Below are 25,016 nucleotides of genomic sequence, written 5' to 3' on the forward strand. Positions count from 1 at the left end.
AAAAGAGACTAATAAAAGATAAAGCAGAAGACCCCATGTTTTCTGATTTCACTTTTATTTTTTAAATTTTTATTTCTATATCTGTTTTTTTATTTATGAGAGAGAGAGGAAGATGAGCAGAGGGTAGGAAACAAGCAGACTCCATGCTCAGTGTGGAGCCCAACATGGTGCTCGATCCCTGACCCTGAGGTTATGACCTGAGCTGAAATCAAGAGTCATCTGCTTAACTGACTGAGCCACCCAGGCGCCCCTGATTTAATTTCTAAAAGAAGAAAATTTCAATATGGTTTGCTCATAAGATATCCTGATAAGGAAACAGAACATCTGTTTAGAAAAACATGTTTGGTGCCTCAGTGTCTTCTGTTATAAAGACTTAATTTAAGAATAGTAGTTTGATTATTTTATATGGTGTATTTATTAAGATCAGAGATTTAGATGTTCAAAATCAGTGTCATTACATTGTGTTAACTAGAAGACCACAGATTCTCATCCAGCCTCAGGGATCCTATTCCCTTGGCAGAGTAATTAGTATACTTACCTTGTTATATCCAATTGCCACTATGGACTACAGTTTTTGACTCCTTGGATCTCTTGAGTTTTAAATCTGATGTCATGATAATGTTCATTTCCACTGGAGCCTGAGGACCCAACACAGAAAAATTACATGTAGATGTCAGCTACCTCCCAATCTGCATAACTTAGTTCTAAGAAGAAGAAAAACTAGGACTTATGGAGAACATGCGTCTTAAAGGGAAATGCATATTCTAATTCTTGACCTCCTTGGTTACACAAATCAAAGGGTAAAATTTGCCAACGTCAATCTAGCAAATACATTTTTGGGGGTCCAGTTTTAGAACATCACAGTAAAGGACACTCCAGTATCAATAATCTACCTATAAGGATGAAGTCTTGGTTTATAAATTAAAGGGCTGGGTCAATGAGCATAGTGAAAACAACTTAATTTCCTTGAAGGAAAGAACCTCTTAGCACTATGTCTGTCCCATGCCTGCATACCCATCATGTTCTCTCCATTTTACAGGTCTGACTTCCTGTGTATGTTTTATGCTAATGTGTAGTCACACAGCCCATTGAGCCACCATTTCTTAAACTTTCTTTATACCATTACACCTTGTATCATTTAAACAAACACTTTACAAAAGAAGAATTGCCCTTACTGTCTAGATGAATGGTGATTTTTTTTTTTTTTGTATTTAGAATAGTCTATGAGTTTATTTTTAAGAAAGGCTGATGGCAACCCACTAGATTGATTTCACAGTGTTCTGGATCACTATCTACGACCAGAAAAAAACAATACTTTGTTGTCTTCTCCCCAGCTCTGACTCTTGCTTGTTTTGTAACAGATGCTGCAATGTACAACAACTCTGGAGCCCTGCCCACCTCACCTGTGGCACCCACAACCTATGGTATGTGTGATATCTAGTTATAGAAGTTAAAGTTGAGGGGACCTTCTACAGGATGAAGAAGGGTGGAGATTTTTCAAGGGCCCGACTGTGTGGGAGGCTTTATACCAGGTGGCTTTGGATAAAGGGTAGTTCTGGAAAGGTAGGCTCCAAAGTAAACAGCCCAAACTCACTCTCCTCACTGCTGGCTCATGTGATTCTTCAGCTAAAGCAGAGTCTGGAGTTGTTCCAATTGTTTCATGGAATTTAAGTAGCTTAGAATGGAAACAGGGAAAGGGATATTTCTAGGTAAGAGCCATAGTGGGGATATCAATGAGTGGATGGAAGCCCATTAAACGAAATGGTAGTCTCTTTAATTGGAGATATATGCAGAAGTATACCCTGTACTTCACATGGTCACTGGGCATATGAGTCTGCAATCTGGGAAACACATAAGATTAAGTGTCTCCAAAGGAGACTCCTCACCTATTTTTCATGAGGTGTGATTGTGAGCCAGTAGACCTAGGCTGTGGTAATAAAGGAACAAAATTTGGGGATGAATGGAAAACCTCTCCATTATCCAGTCTAATACATGAGGAGAAGGAGGCATGAACAATGGAGGAGCAAAGTCATGCAAGAGTAGCAAGACTGAAACTAAGCAGAAGTATTAAGGTGGCATCTTGTGGAATTATCTTGGAAGGAAAATGTTCTACCTTTCTGTCTCTAGTTCAGTCTGTCATGCTTTCCTTGCCCCAAGAGATGATGGTGTTCTCCATCTTTCTCTTCCTGGTCACAGATCCAATGCTTAAAGTCGATGACAGCAACACACGGATCCTGATTGGCTGCTTGGTGGCCATCATCTTCATCCTCTTGGCCATCATTGTCATCATCCTCTGGAGGCAGTTCTGGCAGAAAATGCTGGAGAAGGTGAGGAAGTGCAGAACAGTCATGGTATAGGAAGCTGCTCTACCCTTGCCTAAGCCTCTGTTACCCAAGGAGGAAAAGGCAAATATAAGACCTTGTAAATACTTAGAGTGTTAACTGAGGCCACCAAGAAGCATGGGAGTGGTGAAGCTTGGTACGAAAGGGAGTCAGAAAAGAATAAGCTAAGTCCATTTTCTCATGTTGAATGGGGATTTTGGAAGCTCCCTAGAAAACTCAGAAAACTATTCCTAATCCATTGAATCTCAACTCAAACATCTCGCTTGAAGGTTTTGATCCACTGGGTTTGGAGGGGAGTGCATACATCTGTATTTTTTGAAAAAATTAACAGATGCACAACTCGTCCATATCTGATAATGCTGTTCCTTCTCTTCTGCTACTGTTTGCGTGTGTGTGGGGGGGTGTGGGTGTGTGCACGCGCACAGAAAAACATTCAACCTCATTAATATCCAAGCAAACTTTTTCATAGTCCTATTTCTACTTCTTTATGTATTTGGAGTTATGATTATGCATCCTTCTGGGCCCCTCCTCAGATTTTCTTTGTTCAGTCTAACTTATCTGAATAATATTTACACATTTGTCTAACATTTGACAATCTGCAAGGCCTTTTTTCGCATGTATTATTTTACTTGGACCTCATTGAATAACAGTGAGCTGGGCCCAGTGGTTGTATTTAATGCTTTTTCTGTTAAGAAAATGTCATTTGCGCAAGGTCATACAACTGATATCCTATTTTCTATGCTCATTCCAATTGTCGGTCTTGAAATTTGTAAACTTTTTTCATTCCAATATATATCTATTCCACCGAAGATAGAATATGTTTGACTTTTCTTGGCTTCTTAAGCTAGATAACAATTCTCTGGGCACTTCTGCTAAGTATCTGATGCTCTTGGGGTCTGCTGATGGTTGAGTGTTTCTAGAGTTGACTATGGAGATCTGCACTGATCAATGAGTTCAAATGGATGTGGGACTGAGAGGTTTTAGAAGCTCTGAACTGTGAGGCTGTTCAAAACCTTTCGTCTAGAATGCTGGAGCACACTGGGTGTCTAAATTCAGGGTGAGGGACAATGAAGAGTGCTGGTGGTAGTAGAAGCTGGTGGACTGAAGGTTCATGGGATGGCTTGAAGCTGATGAGTGTCTTACTGAGTATCTTGTTATGACTCCATTTTAACTGGGAAGAGGGAATCTGTGTTCTATATTCTATGAACTGTTTTTCTCTTCATTGGAGCCAGAATTTGCCATACTTCTCTGGGTCTTTCTTCAGAGTCTGATTGGAATATGTCCATGGGCTGGAAGAGGAGTGTTGGATTGGAGACCCTTCAAGTAAAAGGGAGGGCAAAAATTTTGCCTTGAAATATTTAACTTGGTCCTTCAAGAAATTCTTTCTACCCTGCATATTCTAGTAATAAAACTCCAGATGTTCTGGAATGACACGAGATTTTTTTCCTGGGGACAGATGTGTGTGTGTGTGTGTATGTGTGTGTGTGTGTGTGTATGTGTGTGTGTGTGTGTGTAAAACCCTTAAGCATATGTATATATTTCAAGAAACATTACTCAAAATAGCTTTAGAGTAATCAATATTTGTAGGATCCTTTTGGTAGTGTCCTTAACATTTTCCCTTTGCGAGAGTTAACCCATATTTACTGAGTACCTACAATGTGCTGGGTTCCATGCTCAGTATTGGGGGTGTTACTGCAACAAAGGACTTTTCAGTCCAGGGAACAAAGCAGATATCTAGGTCTCTCCACTGAGCATTCAAAGTGTGTTTGTTGGAGTGGGATATTTTACATGTTCAAATCCAAATAGTCACATGTATTCAGATTCTGGCATTTTCCTTTGGAAGGAGCAGGTACGTCACATTGGATAGGATGCCAAAACAATTTGTTATTTTATTCTTTTTCTTCCTTTATTAGGTATAATTCACCTCAATATCTCCAGGGATTTCCTTTCCCATTTTTATAGCCATTTTATTTTGCTTAGTAAAAATGCTGGATCGAGGGCATATTACCCTAACCTGCAGTGCCAGACTATTGATCCATCGTGTAACAGTGAATTTATTGAATGAATGAGCATTTTAATGTGTCTACACAAGATCAAACCAATTAAGGGATAAGTCTGCAAAAACCCATTATTTAATAGAATGTCGAAAACTCTGCAAGATTGAGAAGATCTTTCATTGGTAACTGATAGGTTCTCATAGTGTCAGGTAAATAATGCTTATAAATGCTTCGATAAAAGTTAATGAATATTGACAACATGGAAGTTAGGGGAGTCAATTTCTGCCTTGAAGCAATCAATGAAGGATTATTCTAAGTTTCTATGACCCAGGCATTTGGGGAGCCAGACTACACCACGTCATTTGCGATGCTTGCTGAGTTGAAGAGTAATAGAGAGGAATTCCACCTGAGTGGAAAACCTGGGTCTCAGAAGAGGAGGAAGCCCCATCCCCTTTGTGCCAATATGCCTTCTCCATCCTTCCTGTTCAGGCTTCCCGGAGGATGCTGGATGATGAAATGACAGTCAGCCTCTCCCTGCCCAGCGAGTCCAGCATGTTCAACAACAACCGCTCCTCATCGCCAAGTGAGCAGGAGTCCAATTCCACTTATGATCGCATCTTTCCCCTTCGCCCTGACTACCAGGAGCCATCGAGGTTGATACGAAAACTTCCAGAGTTTGCTCCAGGGGAGGAAGAGTCAGGTGAGGATGATACCATGGCAGAGAATGAGGAAGATGTCTTGACAGGCATTATGGAGGTGTGACACTTGACTCCCACTCAACCAAATCTGTTTTTTGTCAAGAGCAGTCCACGTTTCCCTGAGAAGTCCACACTCTCTTTCTAGATTGATCTGCCATTGCTCCTACCCCAATCTGAGTGCCTCTGAGGTGTTTCATCACATAGTCTGTGTTTAAAGGGACTCTCAGGTCAGAAGAGAAAGAAAATAAATAAAGGGTGTCACTAAAGTGTTAATGCCAGAAGAACCTAAGCAGTCCAGCTAGTCTGGTATCCTCATTGTCCATAGGAAGAAGCTGAGGAGGCCCAGATAGGCCACTCACCCAATTATCGGTAGATTCAGGACCATCATTTCACCTGGAGAAAATAAACTAACAAAGCTAAAGACATCCTGGAATTCCCAATTTTCTGACCCTCAAGAGTTTATCTAATTTTTGTTTATTTCTCTTTGGTGGAAATTTATTTGACTAATACAAGATCTCTTACGACAGCAGATATTTCTTGCCTTTCTTCAGGAAAAGTACTGCTTTGGTAAAACAGGGCCAACTGATTCACACCCAGTGATTTTCTTTTTTTTTTTTTACGTGCCGCAGAATGACATCAGAAGGGATTCTGGGGTCATCACTGAGGCTCAGAGCAGCTTTTCCAGAAGGTCAGCAACTGAAGAGTGATGCAAGTCAGTAGAAGAACTTGTGTTCAGGGGAGAGCCAGATGGAGGAGCAGACAGGACTGACTGGGAGTGCATAAGCTTTCCAAGGGGTCTTTTCAAAGGAAGTGAGGAAGCTCACATGTATCCATGGCTCAGTGGATAGCAAACATTGAATTGAAGGAGCACATTGAACTCAGGGAATTGTACAGTGATAGCAAGATAGCAAGAATAAACTAATTTGTAACAGAGATAGCAAGAATAAACTAATTTATTTTAGGCTGGACTAAACTAACTTACCTGTTTTCTAAAGTCTTAAAACATCTCCCCCCTCGTATTTTAATTTTTTATAAGGAAGAGTGTGCTTTAATCTAGATCGTCAGAAAGTTCTAATTCCTAAAATAGGTTATTAAACCAGTGATAGTGTCTTAAAGAAACATGTGGTGAAGTCTTCCAACTTTAATACTCCTGCCCTTGTGTAACACGAACTGTCCTCTAGTTTCACCACAATCCCCTCAAATTAGTCAAGGAGGTTGTTAATGATCACATAGTTTGAGAAGAAGAGAGAAAATGATGTTCCACATTGTGATGGCCACAAGAAAGAGTCTCTAGGGGAACCCTTCTCTGAGTGAGAATGGCGTGGAGTAGCGTAGGCTGTCTTCGGGGCATGTCCTAGCCTTCCTCTCAGATTTTCTTCCTGGAAGGATCTCCAAAGATGCCCCTTGGAGTCGGACTCACTGTGGGTGTCTTCCCAGGCTGCAGTGGTGTTGTGAAGCCGGCCCAGCCCAGCGGGCCGGAGGGGGCACCCCACTACGCAGAGGCTGACATCGTGAACCTGCAGGGGGTGACCGGAGGCAACACCTACTCAGTGCCTGCTGTCACCATGGACCTGCTTTCAGGGAAAGATGTGGCCGTGGAAGAGTTCCCCAGGAAACTCCTGACATTCAAGGAGAAGCTGGGAGAAGGCCAGTTCGGGGAGGTGAGTTGAATCTCCTCGTGGGGTCTCCAGTTCTTGGTATTCCAAAGATAGTCATTGAATAAAAATGCCAGGAGAGCAGAAGTACTCCTTCCAAAGTGGATTTCTACCAGAATGTCTCCTTCTGTCATCTGTCCTTGCCTTGTCCTCTAGAAGGCTGGGACCGGGGCCACCTCACTCTTGTGAAAGAACTCACAAAGTTTCCTGGGTCTTCTGATTTCTGTATAGGAGTTTTTAAAGCCAGCAAGTCACTAGACTTGCTAGATATCGTGAAAAACACTCAGTATTTTCAATTTTTTTTTTTTACAATAGGTTACAGAGAGGGTGGGGACCTGTAAGATGTGATCATCTTTGATAAACTGTCCAAGAACATCCTGCTACTTGATAGCCACTTTGTTTTCCTCCTTTCCATGAGAGTTACGTGTAAAGTGGTCAAAAACAACCTCGCCCCTGACTTGAGTCCCAGACTCAGCCACGAGGGGATGAATTGCCAATTGAGATAAGGAGGAGCACTCTTCCTGGTCACCCTCCGAGCGATGCATGTCATAGTGACTTTGTACTCTTATGTCAGTCACGTGAACCTTCTGAGAATCCAAAGCCATGATTTAAGTGGCAACGGGAGCCCTTCAACGGTGCCATCTGAACTCCAGATGAAATAGAAGAGCATGTTCTCGGTTTTCAGTGTGGGTGGCACACTTTGCCCTTGCATGGGTTTGGTGTTGGTGGAAGGGTTCATGGCATCTTTTCGTGATGTCATTCTGTCCCCGGGGTTGAAAACACATGCTCATTATTCTGTTCTTCATACGTAGGGGTTACTTGTAGTCCTAACGCCACACTAAAAGGACTACCTTAGAGAAGAAATTGCCATCTGTTTCGTATGAACCAGTAACTAAACTTCCTTGAATCAAAATGGGAGCATTTATGCCGAGCAACATTTTATAGTGGACTCTACTGGAATAAAATGCTATGTTGTAGATTCGTTCACATATTTAATGTTCCAATCAACGTATATATCTTTTATAAAATAGTAATGTGTCATATTAGCTGGGTTTTACCCGTGTGTCCCGGCTATTTGAAGTAAAGGTATGTTATACATATCTTAACAGTCTTTGATGATTTTGCTTGAGTTGTAAGAGTTAGCTTATCTCCCCAAAATGCCCAGCGAGAGTACAGAGCCATCTTCGGGAGAAACGATGACGCTGAGACTAGATGACTTTTGTCTAGGTTCATCTCTGTGAAGTGGAGGGCATGGAAAAATTCAAAGACAAAGATTTTGCCCTAGATGTCAGTGCCAACCAGCCTGTCCTGGTGGCCGTGAAAATGCTCCGAGCAGATGCCAACAAGAATGCCAGGTCTGTGGTCTGCATTTTGAATTTTCCTTTATGTATTTCACCTTCAGGATTGGGAACAGTCCTGGAAACCTTTGAGCAACTTTTTTCTTTTGAGATAGGAAGGTCTGTGAGCTGACTCACCTTTCACTCTTGTGCTCTCGTTTTCTGATGGGCCTGCAGTCCTCATCTGTCTTCTCGATCTCTGGCAAACGCAGATGTCCGCTTTCCATTGAATTAGCTACATGTTGACTTCCAAACTCCCTTTGCGCAGAGCTGTACTTCCCAATACACACAACAGCCTGAATATGTGCTCCTTTGACCCTGACGCACAGACGTGCTGCTGAATGTCATTACCACCTCCTGGCCGACTTCCGCGTTCACACACGACTTTCTTGCTAAGTCTCCTCTGTTCTCCTTTATTCGCATCTCTATTTACTTTCTTATTCCTCTTTTTTCTCTTTTATGCTCCTTTTCTACTGTGTCCAGCAACCCGTCAAATGAGAAGCTACCTCTACTTGACAAAGTATCCATGGACCTCAAAGCAAAAGGATCCTACAGTCCTTTAGCAGCATCCCAAACTGGCTAATAGTCTCTTGGATCCTTTACTACATAAATTGCAGTTTCCAGCCACACTCCGTGGTCTGACAGCCTTTCCATTACAGTAATGTTATGCCTCACCCCGAGAGGCATGCTGGTTGAAAGCTGGGTGTCTCTGTCTCAGAGAAGTTTGCACATCTGGGTAATGTATGTATTTCCCCATTTGTGTTGACTTGATTTGTCTCACTGATAGTCAGAGTGAGAGAAAGCTTATTATCCCTCTTCCCCAAATTATTGGAAATTCCAAGAATGGTGATAGAGTTTCCATGGTCTTGCAGTGGACAGGATGTGGAATGAAGAAGGAAGAAAGGTGAGAGAACAGAACTGGAATTTTAACTGTGAGAACCTCAATCTTAAAGACATTAGTATGCATGAAAAATGACATCCTCTGAGTCCTTTAGAGAGGAGGAATATTCTTAATATTAACCTTGGCACACAACTGGAGAGAGTGGGAAGAAGAAAAAACATAGGATATAACAAAGCCTTTGCCCATTGTTTTGGTTGGTGAGGTTTGGTGTCCCTTCACCGATGCCTACTGCAATTTAGCCATGAAGGATGACCTAGACTCTGGGCTCCCCAAACTGTGGAATTCCCTGATTTTGGGTAGAGGGGGGAATGAAAGAGGGGGCATGTCACATCAGGAATGCATTGATTTCAAGGGTTTTATATTGATACAGTATGACTCCCAGTTCAGGGTTGCTAGAAAACTCACAGCAGATTACTAACTGATCTGCTCTGATAGTTTTAAGAATGAAGGCTAGTGGTCTTACTTACAAATATTGTTCCTGGGAAGGTGAGAGCCCATTTTTTCACTCAAGGGAGTGGTCACTAGGTACTCAAATGGCTCCAGTCTTGGCCAAGTGAGTACTGTTTTTGAAATGACTCCACATCACCACCGTGAGCTTTGAAAAGCTCTGCTTTGAACAGACTGTTTCAGAGTGTATTGTGATGGACTGCTCGTATGTCCTGTACTATGAACAGTCAGTATGAGAAAAATAAAGATGCACCAGATAAGGGACCCCTGGGTGGCTCAGTGGGTGGGCTAAAGCCTTTGCCTTTGGCTCAGGTCCTGATCCCAGGGTCCTGGGATCGAGCCCCACATCAGGCTCTCTGCTCAGCAGGGAGTCTGCTTCCTACTTTCTCTCTGCCTGCCTCTGCCTACTTGTGATCTCTATCTGACAAATAAATAAATAATCTTTTTTAAAAAAAAGATGCACCAGATAAACCAGAGGATGATTATTCACTTTATAAAGGATTTCTTTGCACTATTAGTAGAGCAAGTCCATGGCTTTTAAAAAGGTAAATACCCCAGTGTACTTAAGATAGGATATCCAGGGAAATGTTTCATTTTGCAGACTTGTTTTTAGCAGCATATATTTGATTCAGCAAATGGTAATCACTTTCTATATGGTGGGCCTTTTGTTGGATTCTAGGGATGCATTTGTGAGCAGATCATGGTTCATGTTCTCAGAAAGACTGCAGTTAAATAAGGGTGCATCCTATTCCAGGGTGTGTAGAATAAGATAGTTTCTAGATACCAACTTCTCTGTCCTCTCAAAGGTTATCCAAAGGGAAACAAATCTCGGGATAATGGGTAGGACTAGGCTTTGCTGTGTCTTTTTCCCCCTCTTTTCTCTAACCCTGGCAACCTCTGGGTTTACCTATGTCTGTGTCCTCCAAAGGAATGATTTTCTTAAGGAGATAAAGATCATGTCCCGGCTCAAGGACCCAAACATCATCCGCCTCTTAGCCGTGTGCATCACCGACGACCCGCTGTGCATGATCACTGAGTACATGGAGAACGGAGATCTCAATCAGTTTCTTTCCCGCCATGAGCCCCCCAGTTCTGCCTCCAGCAATGCACCCACTGTCAGGTAAATATGCCCAGTCTCCTAGCTCTACCCTGTGTTTGTGGCACTAAACTGGACTCTGAAGACAGGGAGCCTCCAGTGTTCAAGTTCGTCAGTATTCTGGCCTGGTGGGGAATAATGGCACCACTGCCCTCTGGGGGAAAGCACAAAGATTCACTGAGAACAGAGAAGGGATGTTGAGGTCAAAACTCCAGTTCATTGGTACCACCGGTAGAACGCATGCCTCTCATGGCTTTCTCTTCCCATAGGCCACTTTCCTCTTTTTTATTCCCCAGTTATGCCAACCTAAAGTTTATGGCTACACAGATTGCCTCCGGCATGAAGTACCTTTCCTCCCTTAATTTTGTCCACCGAGATCTGGCCACACGAAACTGCTTAGTGGGTAAGAACTATACCATCAAGATAGCTGACTTTGGAATGAGCAGAAACCTGTACAGCGGTGATTACTACCGAATCCAGGGCCGGGCAGTGCTCCCCATCCGCTGGATGTCTTGGGAGAGTATCTTGCTGGTGAGTTCATCGCTTTTTTTTTTTTTAAGATTTTATTTATTTATTTGAGAGAGAGAGAGCAGAACTAGAGAGAGGAAGCATGAGTGGGGGGAGGGGCAGAAGGAGAGGGAGAGGCAGACTCCCTGCTGAGCAGAGAGCCCGACATGGGGCTTGATCCCAGGACCCCGAGATCTTGACCTCGGCCGACGGCAGACGCCTAACCGACTGAGCCATCCAGGTGCCCTAAAGTTCCTCACATTTTTAAGCCCTACCTCAGCAACTGACATGTAAGCAGGTGCACGTGGCACACCTGTGAGACAGTAGGAAGCAAACAATAGACGTTGATATTTTCTGACTTGAGATGATTTACTTTGGTAAATTAATTACTATTTCTTTTTTTAAAATTACTATTTCTTAAAACTTGCCCATTTCTGCTGATACAATGTAACATGCTTACTCTAGAAAATTTGGGGAAACGATTAAAAATGTACCTATCATCATAAGGGATTTAGTATCTTTTTTTTTCTCTCTACCTTTTTGACCTACCGATTGGTCTTCATTAATTTATTAAAAACCTTATCACTTAAAGAAATGTTATCCACAAAAAATATTTTTCTTCTGTATTAACTTCATAACTATATTTCTAATGAATTATTTAGACTGATGTCTATGTATTTATTTTAATGAGTATTACTATTTATTTTTTATTTTAAGTTCATCATTCTTTCCTTTATAATTATTATTCAACTCTTGGTATTCTGGACCAAGAGTGAATGATTTTTTTCCAGGTGTCTCTCTTGGAGGTATTTTTTCTGACCTTGCATATTTGAGACATTTTATTGTTGATTTTATGCCACTTAGCTGATTTGTGGAATTATTAGACTTTAAACATTTATTTCTTACAATGGTGTGTACCTGTAATTTTGTCTTTTGTCATTTAACATGGCAGAGAAAAGCCCAAGAGCAAGCTAGCTTTATTCATTTATAGTTAATCTGTGTATTTCTTGTTCATATTCTTAAGGGATTCATTAATTAAATTCAAAGTGAAAAAATATATATAGTTATCCCCTTTCTCTCACTAAGTTAACCATTATTTTGGCATATTTCCTTTGTGGGTTGTTTTCTGTACACACATTTCTGTGTATGTGTATATATGTCTATGTATGTGTACATATGTACATACATGTATGTGTGTATATATATGTATATGTGTGTGTTTATGTGTGCATATAGAGTAGTCTACCCCTTATTTGTGGGGGATATGTTCCAGGACCCCCAGTGGATGCCTGAAACTGAAGATTTTTTCCCCATATATATATATCTATGATAAAGGTGTAATATATATATTTTAATATTTTAGTATAGAAATCAGGCACAGCAAGAGATTAAAAACAGTAGCTAGTAATAAAATAGAACAATTATAACAATCTAATGTCAAAAGTTACATGAATATGGTTTCTCTCTCCAAAATATTGTCATGTACTCACCCTTCCTCTTGTGACGCTGTAAGATGAGGCAATGCCCACGTGACGAGATGAAATGGGTGCATTGTGCAGATGTTGTGATGGGCGTGAGGCTACTGCTGACCTTCTGATGCTACATCAGCAGGACACTGCTCTGCTTCTGGGTCGCTGTTGAATGTGGGTCATCGAAATCGTGGAAAGGGGAACTACAGAGAAGGGGGACTGCAGGGTACCAGCAATTACATTACAGAACCGGGACAGCACTGTGCACATATAATTCTATATCGTTAGCATTTCCTGTGTCATTAAATTTCTTCAAAAACATGATTTTAATGGCCTCATCATATCCCATTGGGTGGCTCTGTCCAGTAACTTAATAACGTCTCTGTAATTTGATACGTAAGCGCTTTCCAGTTTCCCACTATTACGCCTGATGCTGTGAAATATCCCAGTTTACGTGAGTCCTCACAAGGATCTTTATCATCTGTGTATGTGAATCAGTACTGCACCCATCTCTAATCTGATCGGTGGGCATTGCTCCCTTTAGAGATATTCTATAGTGTTGGAAAAGCAGATCAACGTGAGAGCCACAGGATCGTGTTCCAAATCTCAATTTTTCCGTTACTCATGGCCTTACTCTCGAGATTTTAGTAAGCCTCCCTTGTCTCACTTTCCTGATCTGAAAAACTAAGGATAAGTAACATCACGGACTTGAGCACTGTATTTATGGAATAGGAAACGTGCACGATTTTACCCATGCTGATAGCACCTGACTCCCATTGCTGTCACGTGCGGGTCTCCCCTTCAAGACGGTGACTTTTACTGATCTGGGGAGCCAGAGCCCTGGATTCTTCCAGAGACCTCTCCCGGCCCTTAAACTAGGTTCCTCTCTCTCTAACCTAAAAATGATCGATTTCCCATTCATCTGTTGCCATTCCCACGGGCATTTCCCACGGTCATTTTCCCACGGGCATTGAAGTTTGAGCTTCTGACACTCAGGGGGAGAGTCAGATAGCTTACGGCTGTACCTCTGGGATCTCTTCCGCAGGAGAAGCAGACCTAAGAGACCAGGAGGGCAAGAGAGCGGCCTCCGTAGCTTGATGTCAAAACAACTTGACTTTGTCGTTTTAGACTCTCCATATACATCATGGCAGTTTCCGTGTTCTGTGCCCCCAGTAGTGGATGGGGTACCCAGGTCCTCCGGATCTTACCTGCTTTCGTCATGTACAGGCCACTCCTGTGCCCTCTTCTTTTCCTTGTGTAAACAGGGCAAATTCACGACAGCGAGCGACGTGTGGGCCTTTGGGGTGACTCTGTGGGAGACGTTCACCTTTTGCCAGGAGCAGCCCTATTCCCAGCTGTCAGATGAGCAGGTCATTGAGAATACTGGAGAGTTCTTCCGGGACCAAGGGAGGCAGGTGAGAACTGCTGGGGTTGGCCAGGTGTGGGTTTGGGTGCTCCGGAAGGTGAGAGGACGAAAGCCCTGACTTAGCAGGTTAGCCTAAGCTGGAAGGTAAGTCACCTGGGTGGCAGCCTTTGGTCGCTTATTATCCAGATGATGTGAAAGACTGAGAGTTACCCCTGCCCCTGCCCCACCAGCCATATACTCTGCCTTATCCACACGGCAACCCATGATCATTGGACAACGCAAGGGGTTGTCTTTCCCAGCTCCAAGATAGCAGGAAATAAAATCCCCCTTCTCATGTTTGCTCTGCTTCTTGATCTAGACTGTGCAGTTTGCCCTCCTGGTTAAAATATATAAGGACAAAAATATAAGTTTAAAAGGGAATAAGGGATTTACTGGCAGGGGTTAACAATTTGGTTTGGACTAAATATTTAGCCATGTTTCTGGATGTATATGCCCAGAGACCATCAGGTGCCTGGACCGTGGCTTCTCAGAACTTGGGAAAAGCTAGATTCCCACGCTGACAAGGATCCCGTTTCCCGGGGTAGGATACTCTAAGATTTCTTTGACTGGCTCAGTTTGTAAGATCCTTGTGAGAAGCAGGATGCAGGCCTAGCTGATACAGTTGGAGCACTGAATCTCCCCAGAGTGGCCCGGCCACAGCACCTTCTAGCACGGCAGCTCAACCCGACAGTCGGGGATGGGGAGAAGGCTCTCGAGCAAAATAAAATTTCGATTCTCTGAAGGCTTAAATGCATCGAAGCAAGCAACAGATGAGGGAATGACAAGCGGTAAGACAATATGCAGGTTGAAAATAAGAGGGAGAGGTCCTGGAATTTCATTTTATCTTGACACTCTAGAGATTTTGGGAAGAGGGGATCCAAATTATCTTTGTTAGTTATAAAAATAATTGCTTTCTTACCATGACAAAGGGCAAATTTACTCATGTGTGCAGAGATAAGTGAGTGGACTGAGGGATAAGATGGTTTTTTTTTCCTGGACAAATCTGTCATGACCCCAGGTTGACCTAGTTTTGTTTTAATTTCTAACAATCTCCAGTATTTTATGTTTCTTATTTATTTTTGAATACTCAGCTTAAAAGGGCCCACCGTTTTATCTTTACTAAATACTAGTAGTGAACCAAATATATTTTCACCGACCACCAAAAGTTCGAATAGCGAAGTTAAGTATTTGATTGAAGTCTCAGTCAAAATCAAATATTACCATTATATGCTGAGTAAACTTCTCACCTGCAGGTGTAAATTTAAATTGTCAATAAAAATTTATTAAACTGAATACATTAATTACTGAACATAATTTATCAAATTTATATTTGATTACCTTTTACAACATTTAATTACTTTAAGTTTTATTAAGAACATATCAGGATTCACATTTTGAACATTTTACATTTTGAACATTTGACAGGGACAGTCATTTCCCAACCCTATCAGCTGCGAGGCGGGCTCTGTGGTCAGCAGACTCCTCTCCACGGTCCAGTCTGGGGGAGGTGGGCACAGAGAGCAGGACAGTAGGAGCGACACGGGTACATCCTGGGACCTGGATACACTGCAGTGTCTGTGTCTGGCCAGGGTCCTCTTCCAGGGGAGGAGCTGAGACAACCAACACACTTGCCGCCCCCGCCCCACCAGGATCGGCTCCGCCAAGGTCAATCTCAACATGTGTGGGTCATAAGCAGAGGGTTTCGTGGTCCAACCACATGCTTTCCAGCCTGAGGCCTCATTTGGCTTCAGGTTCATCTTTTGTGTGATGGTCGGGACCTCAGAGTGGTCCATCAGGAGATCCTGGTCCAGACAACGAGGCACAAGGGAAGGGGACAGGGACCCAGCTGGGAGTGGGAAAGACAGACACCACACCCGTTTCAGTTATCCAGCTCAAGCATTGGGGGAGGCAGATAAAACCACAATGCAGCTACACTTACTTCCTTTTTGCCCTTCTTAACACTCTGGATTTTTGTGGATTTTTGTTTTCCAAGACGTACCTCCCGCAGCCTGCCATGTGTCCGGACTCTGTGTACAAGCTGATGCTCAGCTGCTGGAGAAGAGACACCAAGCACCGTCCTTCGTTCCAGGAAATCCACCTTCTGCTCCTTCAGCAAGGGGACGAATGATGCTGTCACTGCCTGGCCACATTCCAATGGCCCAGGTCCTTCTTGCAAGGCCCACCACTCACTCACCCACGCCTAAGCCACTCCATCTGGACATTGAATGGGCTTGGGAGATGGAGGCTTGTTGGCTTCTCTCTCTCTGTCCCTGGGCTCCCTTCACTCCACTCCCTCACTCTACCCCGACCCATATATACTCTTTTTTTTTTACATTAAAAACTGAAAAAAAGGAAAAAAAAAGCCTAGGGCAGATAAAATCTAGTAAAGAAATCTTACTTAATATACCAAAGTGTTGGATAGCAGGCTAGACAATTTAGATAATTTATAAAGGTTAAATATGCTATGTTTATAAATGTGCAGATGCTACAATGTTTTTCCCATGTCACCTTTTAAAACGTATTTTCAGAATTGAAAAACTTGAAGAATACTAATGTCTTAGGAAACGTGATGAGGCTTAGGGAAAACACTCGGTAAGTGTGGAGAATCGGATGGAATGGTTGGTATTCAGCAACTGTGGTCATGGATTTCTTGGTTTCCTAATTTGGCCCTCTGGTCGTGTCCTACCCTCCGTGTTTCCCTCTCCTGTTAAAGCAGATGATACGTGCTTGAAAAACCCCTGCTTCTCGGAGTGGGTGTTCTGTTCATTCGTGGGCAGGGGTCAGGGGTAAGGTCTATGTGGTCTATTTGCATAGACAATACAGAGGATGTGCGTAAGAGAGTATGTCTGTCACAAGGCTGTATGAAGGGGAATCGTCATTTGCCAAAAAAGTACCTCGTGCACGGAAGGATTCTTGAGCAGAGAATGGACATGGGAAAAGAGGTCTGTGGGGGACAGGCAGTAGGTGTGCTATTCGCCTGTGATTTCTGCAGAACGTCCTCTTCTCGTTCAGATGTTTGCAGGTGTGTGTTTCGCTGAGACCCTGGTTTTGAATCCATAAAGCCTGGTGTTTTGATGTCTGGATCACGGGCCCTTACGTTCATCTTCTGTAAGTCTTCCAGCTCTTTTGGCAGATGTATCCCCTAGAGGACCCCTCTCTGAAGGCCATGTATTGTAGGGAGTAGATCTGTGTGTTTGCAGAATGTTGACCAAAGAGGGCCGAGGAGAGAAAGTTACAAGCAGATGGACTTCCATTCCTTATTCGAGAAAGCCGAGCCCGCAGAACACACAGGCCGGTCGGGCCACCTCCAGAGAGTGGGGGACGGGGAGGGGAGGTCCTTTGTCCCTGAAGAGCTTCAGATGTAGACTTTCAAACACAAGGTCACATGAGATGGTATTTAATGTCTTTTTCTCCCTAAGAGTCCTTGATTTCAGAGAGACATGGGGTGAGCATCATAGAGAAGTCATTCCCTGCTCCTGCTTCGTACACACTCGGGGATGGTGTGGGCAGCAGAAGAGAAATCGAGAAGTTCTGGGTTCAGATTTCATGGAGACTAGTAAGTTGTCAAATGAGTCCCCTCAGAACAAACTGGGAGCTCTGTGCTCCACAACGGCTCAGATTTAGTGGGAAGCAGGAAAGGAGGCCTCTCAGCTCCCGCTAAGGAGAAATCGGAAAAACTGACAGAATAAACTTCCCCAGCTCAGAAGAAATAGTCTTGAGTCGTCCTTCCTTGGGTCTGCTGCTGAAGCCCTCACCTGGTCCCTCTCGTGCACAGTCGCTCAGGGACTTGACCGTTCTCCCTTGGTCAGCCTTCAGCAGCACCCCAGGCTACCACAGAAGTGAACTTCCCAAATCCCCAGATGGTCTTGTGACCCTGGCATATACCTGCCCCCATCGCTGTCCTTTGACTCTGGGCTCCAGCCTCTCCCAGAACTAATTCTGTGGAGATTGTAGGTTTGGGAGTCAGGAGAGCGTTAGTTTAGAAATTGGTCCTACTCTGCCCCAGGCCACACGTGTCACCTTGGACAAGTCAACTTCACCTTTCCGGACACCCATTTCCTTCTCTGTAAAATGAGGACGTAGGATTCGAGGGTCTTAAAGCCTCTCCCATCCTGAAGCGTGCAGGGCTGGTTGGATAACTGGATGGACAGTTGATACGGATTCCCTTATCTGGTCCTCTCCTGCTCTGAAAATCGTGGTCAGCGGAAGGCGTCATGCAGGGAACTTACTATAACAGTAACGGTCACGGCTGCCACGGGCACAGTGCTCTGAAGTGTCACCAGGCATTTCCACAGACCCAATCTCAGTTCATATGTGCAGGGCCAGACATGTCCTTATCCCCTATGCTCTGCCCTCAGGACCAGGACAACTTCATGTATTAGAGAGCTCTCTAGAGAAACAGAACCAATAGGATATCTATACCTAGATATATAGAATTTATTATAAGGGACTGGCCCACATGGTTATGAGGCTTCAGGGTCTCACCATCTGCCTCCTGCAAGCTGGAGACCCGGGAAAGGTTTTGAGAAGCAGAGGGCAGGAGATGTTCTAGCTTAGCGGTCAGGCAGAGAGCACGAATTCCCCCTTCCTCCATCGTTTTTCATCTATTTGCCCCTGCTCTCAGGGGACTTGATGAGCCCCCCCCCCAACACACACACAGGGGAGACGGCAATGTGTTTCACTCATTGCACTCACTCAAATGCTAACATCATCTGGGAACACCCTCGCAGATGCATCCAGAAGTAGTGTTTCATCCGGGCACCCCCTGCCCCTGTCCCAGAGACACGTAAACTTAATCACCTCACTGCAGTAGGATCAAAGGGCCTTGAAATCAGGGCCGGCAGCCTATTCCCCATCCGCCTGCTTCTGGGAAAGCTCCATGCACACGGTGCCCATGATGTCTTGTGTGGCAACAGAAGACAAAAGCATTTCCCCGTCTTTGCCTCATCTCTCCACTTATTTCTCTTTCCCTTTCTGCCTCAACTCATTGCATTCCATCACCCCATAAAAAAAATCATATTGAAAATCAACTTAGTGTGTCTGGATTTTCCTGGCCTTGAGTCACAGAGTGATCTGTTTCGAGTGGCTGGCAAGCAAGCGTTGTCCCATACAGTGACCCTTTCCTGGGAAGAGGACGCAGATTTTCTGGCTTTGAGCCTCCTCTGTCATAGACACAGGTCTTGCGTCTAGCCTGGTCAGACCCACAGAGCCTCGCTGTACAGACCCAAGAGACCCAATAGTGGGTCTCTTCACCCACGGTGAAGGATTAGTACATTGAATTTAAAAGTAGCTCCAACGTCGACGAGAAGAATGTAGCTGGGAAGTTTTAGAAAGGGACACAGGGAAAGGGACAGCCAACCACGGGGCCCGGCTCGTGTGTCGTGAGTTGTCCTCTTCATGACACACGTGAAATAGTTTATGTCCAGATTGTGTTTGTGGGACGGCGGATTTACATTGATACTTTTGCGGTGAATGGGCTGACCACTCGGTCCACATCTTGGTGTGCCTTCTGGACACAGATGTGATCAGGCGAGATCTGGAGTGGGAAGGGGCAATGGGTAGAGAATATGGTTTTCGTGTGTGGAAAGGTCACTTGCAAGTGCAAGAGACAGTGTAACAATGAGCATTGTGTGGAAGTGGCGTCAAAAATGAAGCAGTGAAAGTGCACGTGGCTGAGTGGGGGAGGGGGGGTGGGGGGGACCAGAGAGGAGGCAACACAAAATGAGGTAAGGGAGGGTACGGGGCACAGGGCAGGGCAGGGAGGAAGGAACAGGTGGCACAGGTGGGAGTCTGTGCTGAAGCAGGAGAACGTGTCTCTGAAGAGAGGTCTGAGGGAGGGCAGAAAAGCAAGTGTCTTGAAGATAAAGGATAGCTACAATAGAGAAAGGAATTCTGGATGATAGAGATTATGGAAGTATCTATTAAGAAATGGAAAGGCAGGTGCTGCGTATGAAAAGGAAGGGAGCTTTTCCGAGTCTTCAGGAAGGGCAAGTCCTAACAGAAACACGTAAGCAACCATCAGGGAAAGGTCTTCTTGGTTCTGAGGGGCCCCCAGGCTGAAGTTAGGAAAGACTAAGTCTGGTTTGATATCTGCGCAAAGAGGTATGTGCCACGTTGGAACCATGTGTTTTTCTAGTCCCATCCAGACTTCCCACAAGAAAGCCATGATGTGGGGCTAAGCCATGTGTTTTGAGTAACGGGGAACAGAAGAAGGGGTGTATCTGCGAGAGGGAGAGAGGAAGATGTTCCAAGGAAATAGTCTAAAACAGAACAGCATCTGTTTTGCCCAAAACTGAAAAAAAATGAAGAAACTTACAGTTAGGGCTTAGATTACTCCAACATATGGCTATTAATCTTTGATCCGAACTTGAATTTATATACCTGCCATCTTGTTCTCTTCAGTAAGACCTCTGACTTCTGGCAGAGCATGTGGTAGGTCTCTAAATATTTCTGGAAGTTGCAGCTCCTGATCTATGCTGGGAAATCCTTCTGAACTGAAATTTAACATTTTTATAGAAACAGATGAATGTCTTTTCCACTTGGTAAATGTCTTGGAATGCTGAACCAAGATGGAAAGAGACCAGAATGGTTAATGGTGATTGGATTGCTGGCATTTGAGTTCTCTGGCACAATTAGCTGTATTGCTTGGTGGCAGACAAGTGGTGGGTAATTATTTACTTGCTGTATCTTCTTTTTTTAATTTGTTATTTTGAAATACTTTTAAGACTCACAAGAAGTTGGGAAAGTACAGTAGTTTTACCCTAACACCAGGCTTTCCCCATTGATAACATCTTCCATAACCATTGTCTATTTTCAAACCCAGAAGGTTCACATTTGTAATACTATTAACTAGACTACAGACCTTATGCAGATTTCACTGTTTTGTTTTGTTTTTTAACATGTATTTATTTAGTTTCTGGATACTCCATCCCGTTCTGATTTGTAACCTGGCCTTGCTTGGGTGCAGCAGGAAAAACACTATCTGTATACGATTCTACAAAATTCTAAAGAGAATAGAACAAATTAATCTGTTCCTTTATCAATGAGCAATATCCTGCCTAGATTGCTTCCACATTTTCGGACTAGTTTGGCTATTTAGCATCTGGAACAATCCAGGAACAACTTAGAAGGATTTGGAAACACAGGGACAGTGAGATCTGCATGGATCTTGCTGACAAGAGAATCAGGTGTGGGGCATTCTGGATGGTTCCTGCGGTTCCTATAAGTGAGCAGGGTTTGTAATGGTGTCAGGCAGGGGACTTAGGGTTAAAACCAGTATTTTGGTCAAGAGCTGGGTGGCACTTGTTAATGGCATCAGGGCTGGCTCGTGGAAGGAATAGAGTACAATGCCATGGAGTCCTTTAGTGTGTGATGAAACGCAAAGATCAGAATGGTAGAGACATTTCATTTGCCTGAATATCAGTTCTAAAGTGGAATAACAGTTATATAGGACCAAATTAAATGTAAACACAGAAATAACCTGAGGTAGGGAATTTAAACGGCTGTGAGTTTTGTGATGGTATCTTTCATCTGCCCTATTTTTGGGTCACAGGACAGTTACTGGGTTCACACTGCTTTCCACATGTCCTGTCAAGTTCCAAGCACATAGTGAGCACTCAACAAATATTCACCGAGTGTTGTTTTTGGAATGAATAAAAAACAGAAACTGAAACTTGTCACCCAGCATAACTGGGATGAATTTAGGGAGAACTGCTTTGCTCTAATGTAGAGAGTTTATTTTCCAATGAAGAAAGAGAGAAAAGTGCCCAGGCTCGTACCTGGTGCAGTACATTCTCCATCCGTGTATTTTCTAAGGATGAAATAGATCTTTGGAGATCAATATCATTCTTTGGAGTAGTTAGACAGCAGTGCAAGGCAGTTCTCTCAAGGCACCCCATCAAGAGCAGGGAGGGACTCTGGCCCCAAACCCAGCCTATTTTGAAACAAGCTTTCTGGTTTCTCCAGCCGACACCTGTCAAGAACCCCTAAAGGAGAAAGATCAGAGTCACCAGCTAGCCTGTCTAACCCACATTCCCAAAAGCATATGAGGGAGGAATTTGCAAAGAGACTCAAGGGAAAGCACAATGCGATGAGGCCATCACCTGTTTTCTTGAAAAGAGGCTTAGAAATGGTTGGAATTGGGTAGGATTCCTGCAAACACACCCACGAGTTTGTAACCCAGCCTATTCATTTTATGTCCTTTACTACTCATGGTATTCTGTTTTTCTACCCTGTTGTCTGCTAACGTTTTCCGAGGACTGAGTTTCTGAACCAGCATGGCTCACTCTTCCTGTGAGGAAGGAATCTCTGGGCCTTGTTTTGTAGGCTTTGGAGGACAATGTGTCTTATCAAGGGGTAGAGCAAACCGATTGATCTCTGCTTGAAACTATCATAGTCTTCCCCAAATAGAATATGTAAAAGTTCTCTGTACTAGAAAAGGAAACAAGATACCCATTGTATATTTTCTTTTCTTTATTTATTCTCTGTAAGTCTGTCAGATGATAAATTGTAAATAACAATGATTAAAGAAATATGCTACTGATGGATCCTTCTTTCTGTGTCAACAGCACCAGTTCTGGGCTTGGTTATCTTACAGTCTTCCTGGAGATCTGGTGGGGCCCCAGGACAGAGCCAGAGAAGTGTGTGGTGTGCATGGTGGGCATGCCTGTTTGTAGGGGGATATCCGACAGAGGGTGACGTACGTACACAGGCCTCTCGGATATTGCTTGACTGTCTACTGGAGGAAAAGCATCTTGGTCTCTGGCACACCCGAACATACTAGAGATTGGGATTCTGGGTTGTCACATTAGTTCTGGAGAAGACAGTCCAGAATTAATTGCAGATGTTTTATTGTTGTTGCTACGAAGTGGTCTTGTTTGACACATAGAAATCTCTTCTAAATCCACATGTCATCTGGCTCAAGACCACACAAGCATACAAAAAGCAACAGCCAGAATACAGACTTGGTCTTCGTAAGAGAAATTCAGATGAACCACCCTCTTTCCCAAAGGAAAAAAAAAAACATTTTTCTTACTTGGTCTCTGAAGAATATATTTATACTTTTATTTTTCTGAATGATTACATATTTTTTCAGCAACAGCTATGATAGATAAGAGAATGGATACGAATTCTCAGAGAATACTCAGAGGACAGAAGTAATTCACGACGGCACACTCTGACCCTCAGAGTGTTTGGTGTGATCCGGGGCTAAAGACCAGAGATTCAAGTATCTGTGCAATGGGAGTGGGTTGGAGGCAAAGGAGAAAGAAGTAAACAGGATCAGCAGAGAAACTCAGAGATACAACTATATTGTCAACACTGTTGTCAAGCTTTAAAGGAAGGTATGCGTGATATGTATTTGTACACCATATGGCATCTATGGGCTATGCGTTTATCTGCGCATGTGATTTGTTACTGATTTATTGCCACTCAGAATTTCATGTTCATTTTGTATTTGAAAAAGAAGTATACTTACCTTCTGGTCCTTGAGAGGCACCCAGTAACTCATGTATAAACGACATACATATCTCTTCCTATCGAGTGAAACGAGTAAAATCCCTCTCTCAGAGTAGGTTTGGGCCAGGTTGAAGGACTAGTGATTTGAAGAGGAGTCGGATGAAAGATAACCACAAAGAGCTACGTGGCTCTTTGGCAGCTGTTCTTTTGCCCCTGTTTTTTTTTTTTTTTTTTTTGGAATTTCTTTAATTTCTTTAATTAATTTATTTTTTCAGCGTAACAGTATTCATTGTTTTTGCACAACACCCAGTGCTCCATGCAAAACGTGCCCTCCCTATTACCCACCACCTGTTCCCCCAACCTCCCACCCCTGACCCTTCAAAACCCTCAGGTTGTTTTTCAGAGTCCATAGTCTCTTATGGTTCGCCTCCCCTTCCAATTTTTTTTTTTTAATAAACATATAATGTATTTTTATCCCCAGGGGTACAGGTCTGTGAATCGCCAGGTTTACACACTTCACAGCACTCACGATAGCACATACCCTCCCCAATGTCCATAGCCCCCTCCCCCTCTCCCAACCCCACCTCCCCCCAGCAACCCCCAGTTTGTTTTGTGAGATTAAGAGTCATTTATGGTTTATCTCCCTCCCAATCCCATCTTGTTTCATTTATTCTTCTCCTATCCCCCTAACCCCCCATGTTGCTTCTCCATGTCCTCATATCAGGGAGATCATATGATAGTTGTCTTTCTCCGATTGACTCATTTCACTAAGCATGATACTCTCTAGTTCCATCCACGTCGTTGCAAATGGCAAGATTTCATTTCTTTTGATGGCTGCATAGTATTCCATTGTGTATATATACCACATCTTCTTTATCCATTCATCTGTTGATGGACATCTAGGTTCTTTCCATAGTTTGGCTATTGTAGACATTGCTGCTATAAACATTCGGGTACACGTGCCCCTTCGGATCACTATGTTTGTATCTTTAGGGTAAATACCCAGTAGTGCAATTGCTGGGTCATAGGGTAGTTCTATTTTCAACATTTTGAGGAACCTCCATGCTGTTTTCCAGAGTGGTTGCACCAGCTTGCATTCCCACCAACAGTGTAGGAGGGTTCCCCTTTCTCTGCATCCTCGCCAGCATCTGTCATTTCCTGACGTTAATTTTAGCCATTCTGACTGGTGTGAGGTGATATCTTTTGCCCCTGTTTTTAAACCAGAGACAAATCCATTCTGGAGACGTTTCTAAAGATCCGGAATAGACCTCTGTCCCAGGTGCTAAAGGTATGTTTGCTCATCTCTTATCTACCTAAGGACTGTTTCAGGCACCAGCAAAGGAACCAGACATCGGTTTCTGCATTTAGAGTAGAGGCAAACTTACTTTATAAGGTAATAAGTAGTCAAAGGTAGGAGTGCTTCATTTATGATTTTGTTCAAGGGGCCAAGGTTTACTGGGGATAAATGGATTGTTGCGTACTAGGTTCTTCTTCTGGTTTCCAGGAAAACAGTCCGTGAACAGTATAAACTCAAGATGACTAGTTTGGTTCAATGAAAGCCATACTTACTCACCTATCACTAAACTATATATTATAACCATTACTGAGGTGTCCTACATCTGACTAAATATTTTTAAAATATAAAGTTTAATGCCAACTGTTTCAACAGATTTCTGTTCTCCTGGTCTCTCTGGCACCTCTCGTGG

General features: G+C 43.4%; 1 protein-coding gene across 3 annotated transcripts in view; it reads left to right on the top strand.

The window, feature by feature from the left end:
• Positions 1 to 20,146, top strand: part of DDR2 (discoidin domain receptor tyrosine kinase 2) — a 149,884-nt gene extending 129,738 nt beyond the window's left edge. For all 3 annotated transcript variants that reach the window (XM_045982920.1, XM_045982921.1, XM_045982919.1), the window contains 9 exons: positions 1,362 to 1,424; positions 2,197 to 2,327; positions 4,829 to 5,039; positions 6,475 to 6,698; positions 7,920 to 8,047; positions 10,306 to 10,497; positions 10,770 to 11,004; positions 13,715 to 13,864; positions 15,848 to 20,146. In XM_045982920.1, coding sequence (XP_045838876.1) covers positions 1,362 to 1,424; positions 2,197 to 2,327; positions 4,829 to 5,039; positions 6,475 to 6,698; positions 7,920 to 8,047; positions 10,306 to 10,497; positions 10,770 to 11,004; positions 13,715 to 13,864; positions 15,848 to 15,982 — 1,469 coding nt within the window. In that variant the 3' untranslated portion in view covers positions 15,983 to 20,146. The remainder of the gene's footprint in view (positions 1 to 1,361; positions 1,425 to 2,196; positions 2,328 to 4,828; positions 5,040 to 6,474; positions 6,699 to 7,919; positions 8,048 to 10,305; positions 10,498 to 10,769; positions 11,005 to 13,714; positions 13,865 to 15,847) is intronic.
• The last annotated feature ends 4,870 nt before the right edge of the window (positions 20,147 to 25,016 follow it).

Source organism: Meles meles, chromosome 17 (genome assembly GCF_922984935.1).
Source record: "Meles meles chromosome 17, mMelMel3.1 paternal haplotype, whole genome shotgun sequence".
NCBI lineage: Eukaryota > Metazoa > Chordata > Mammalia > Carnivora > Mustelidae > Meles > Meles meles.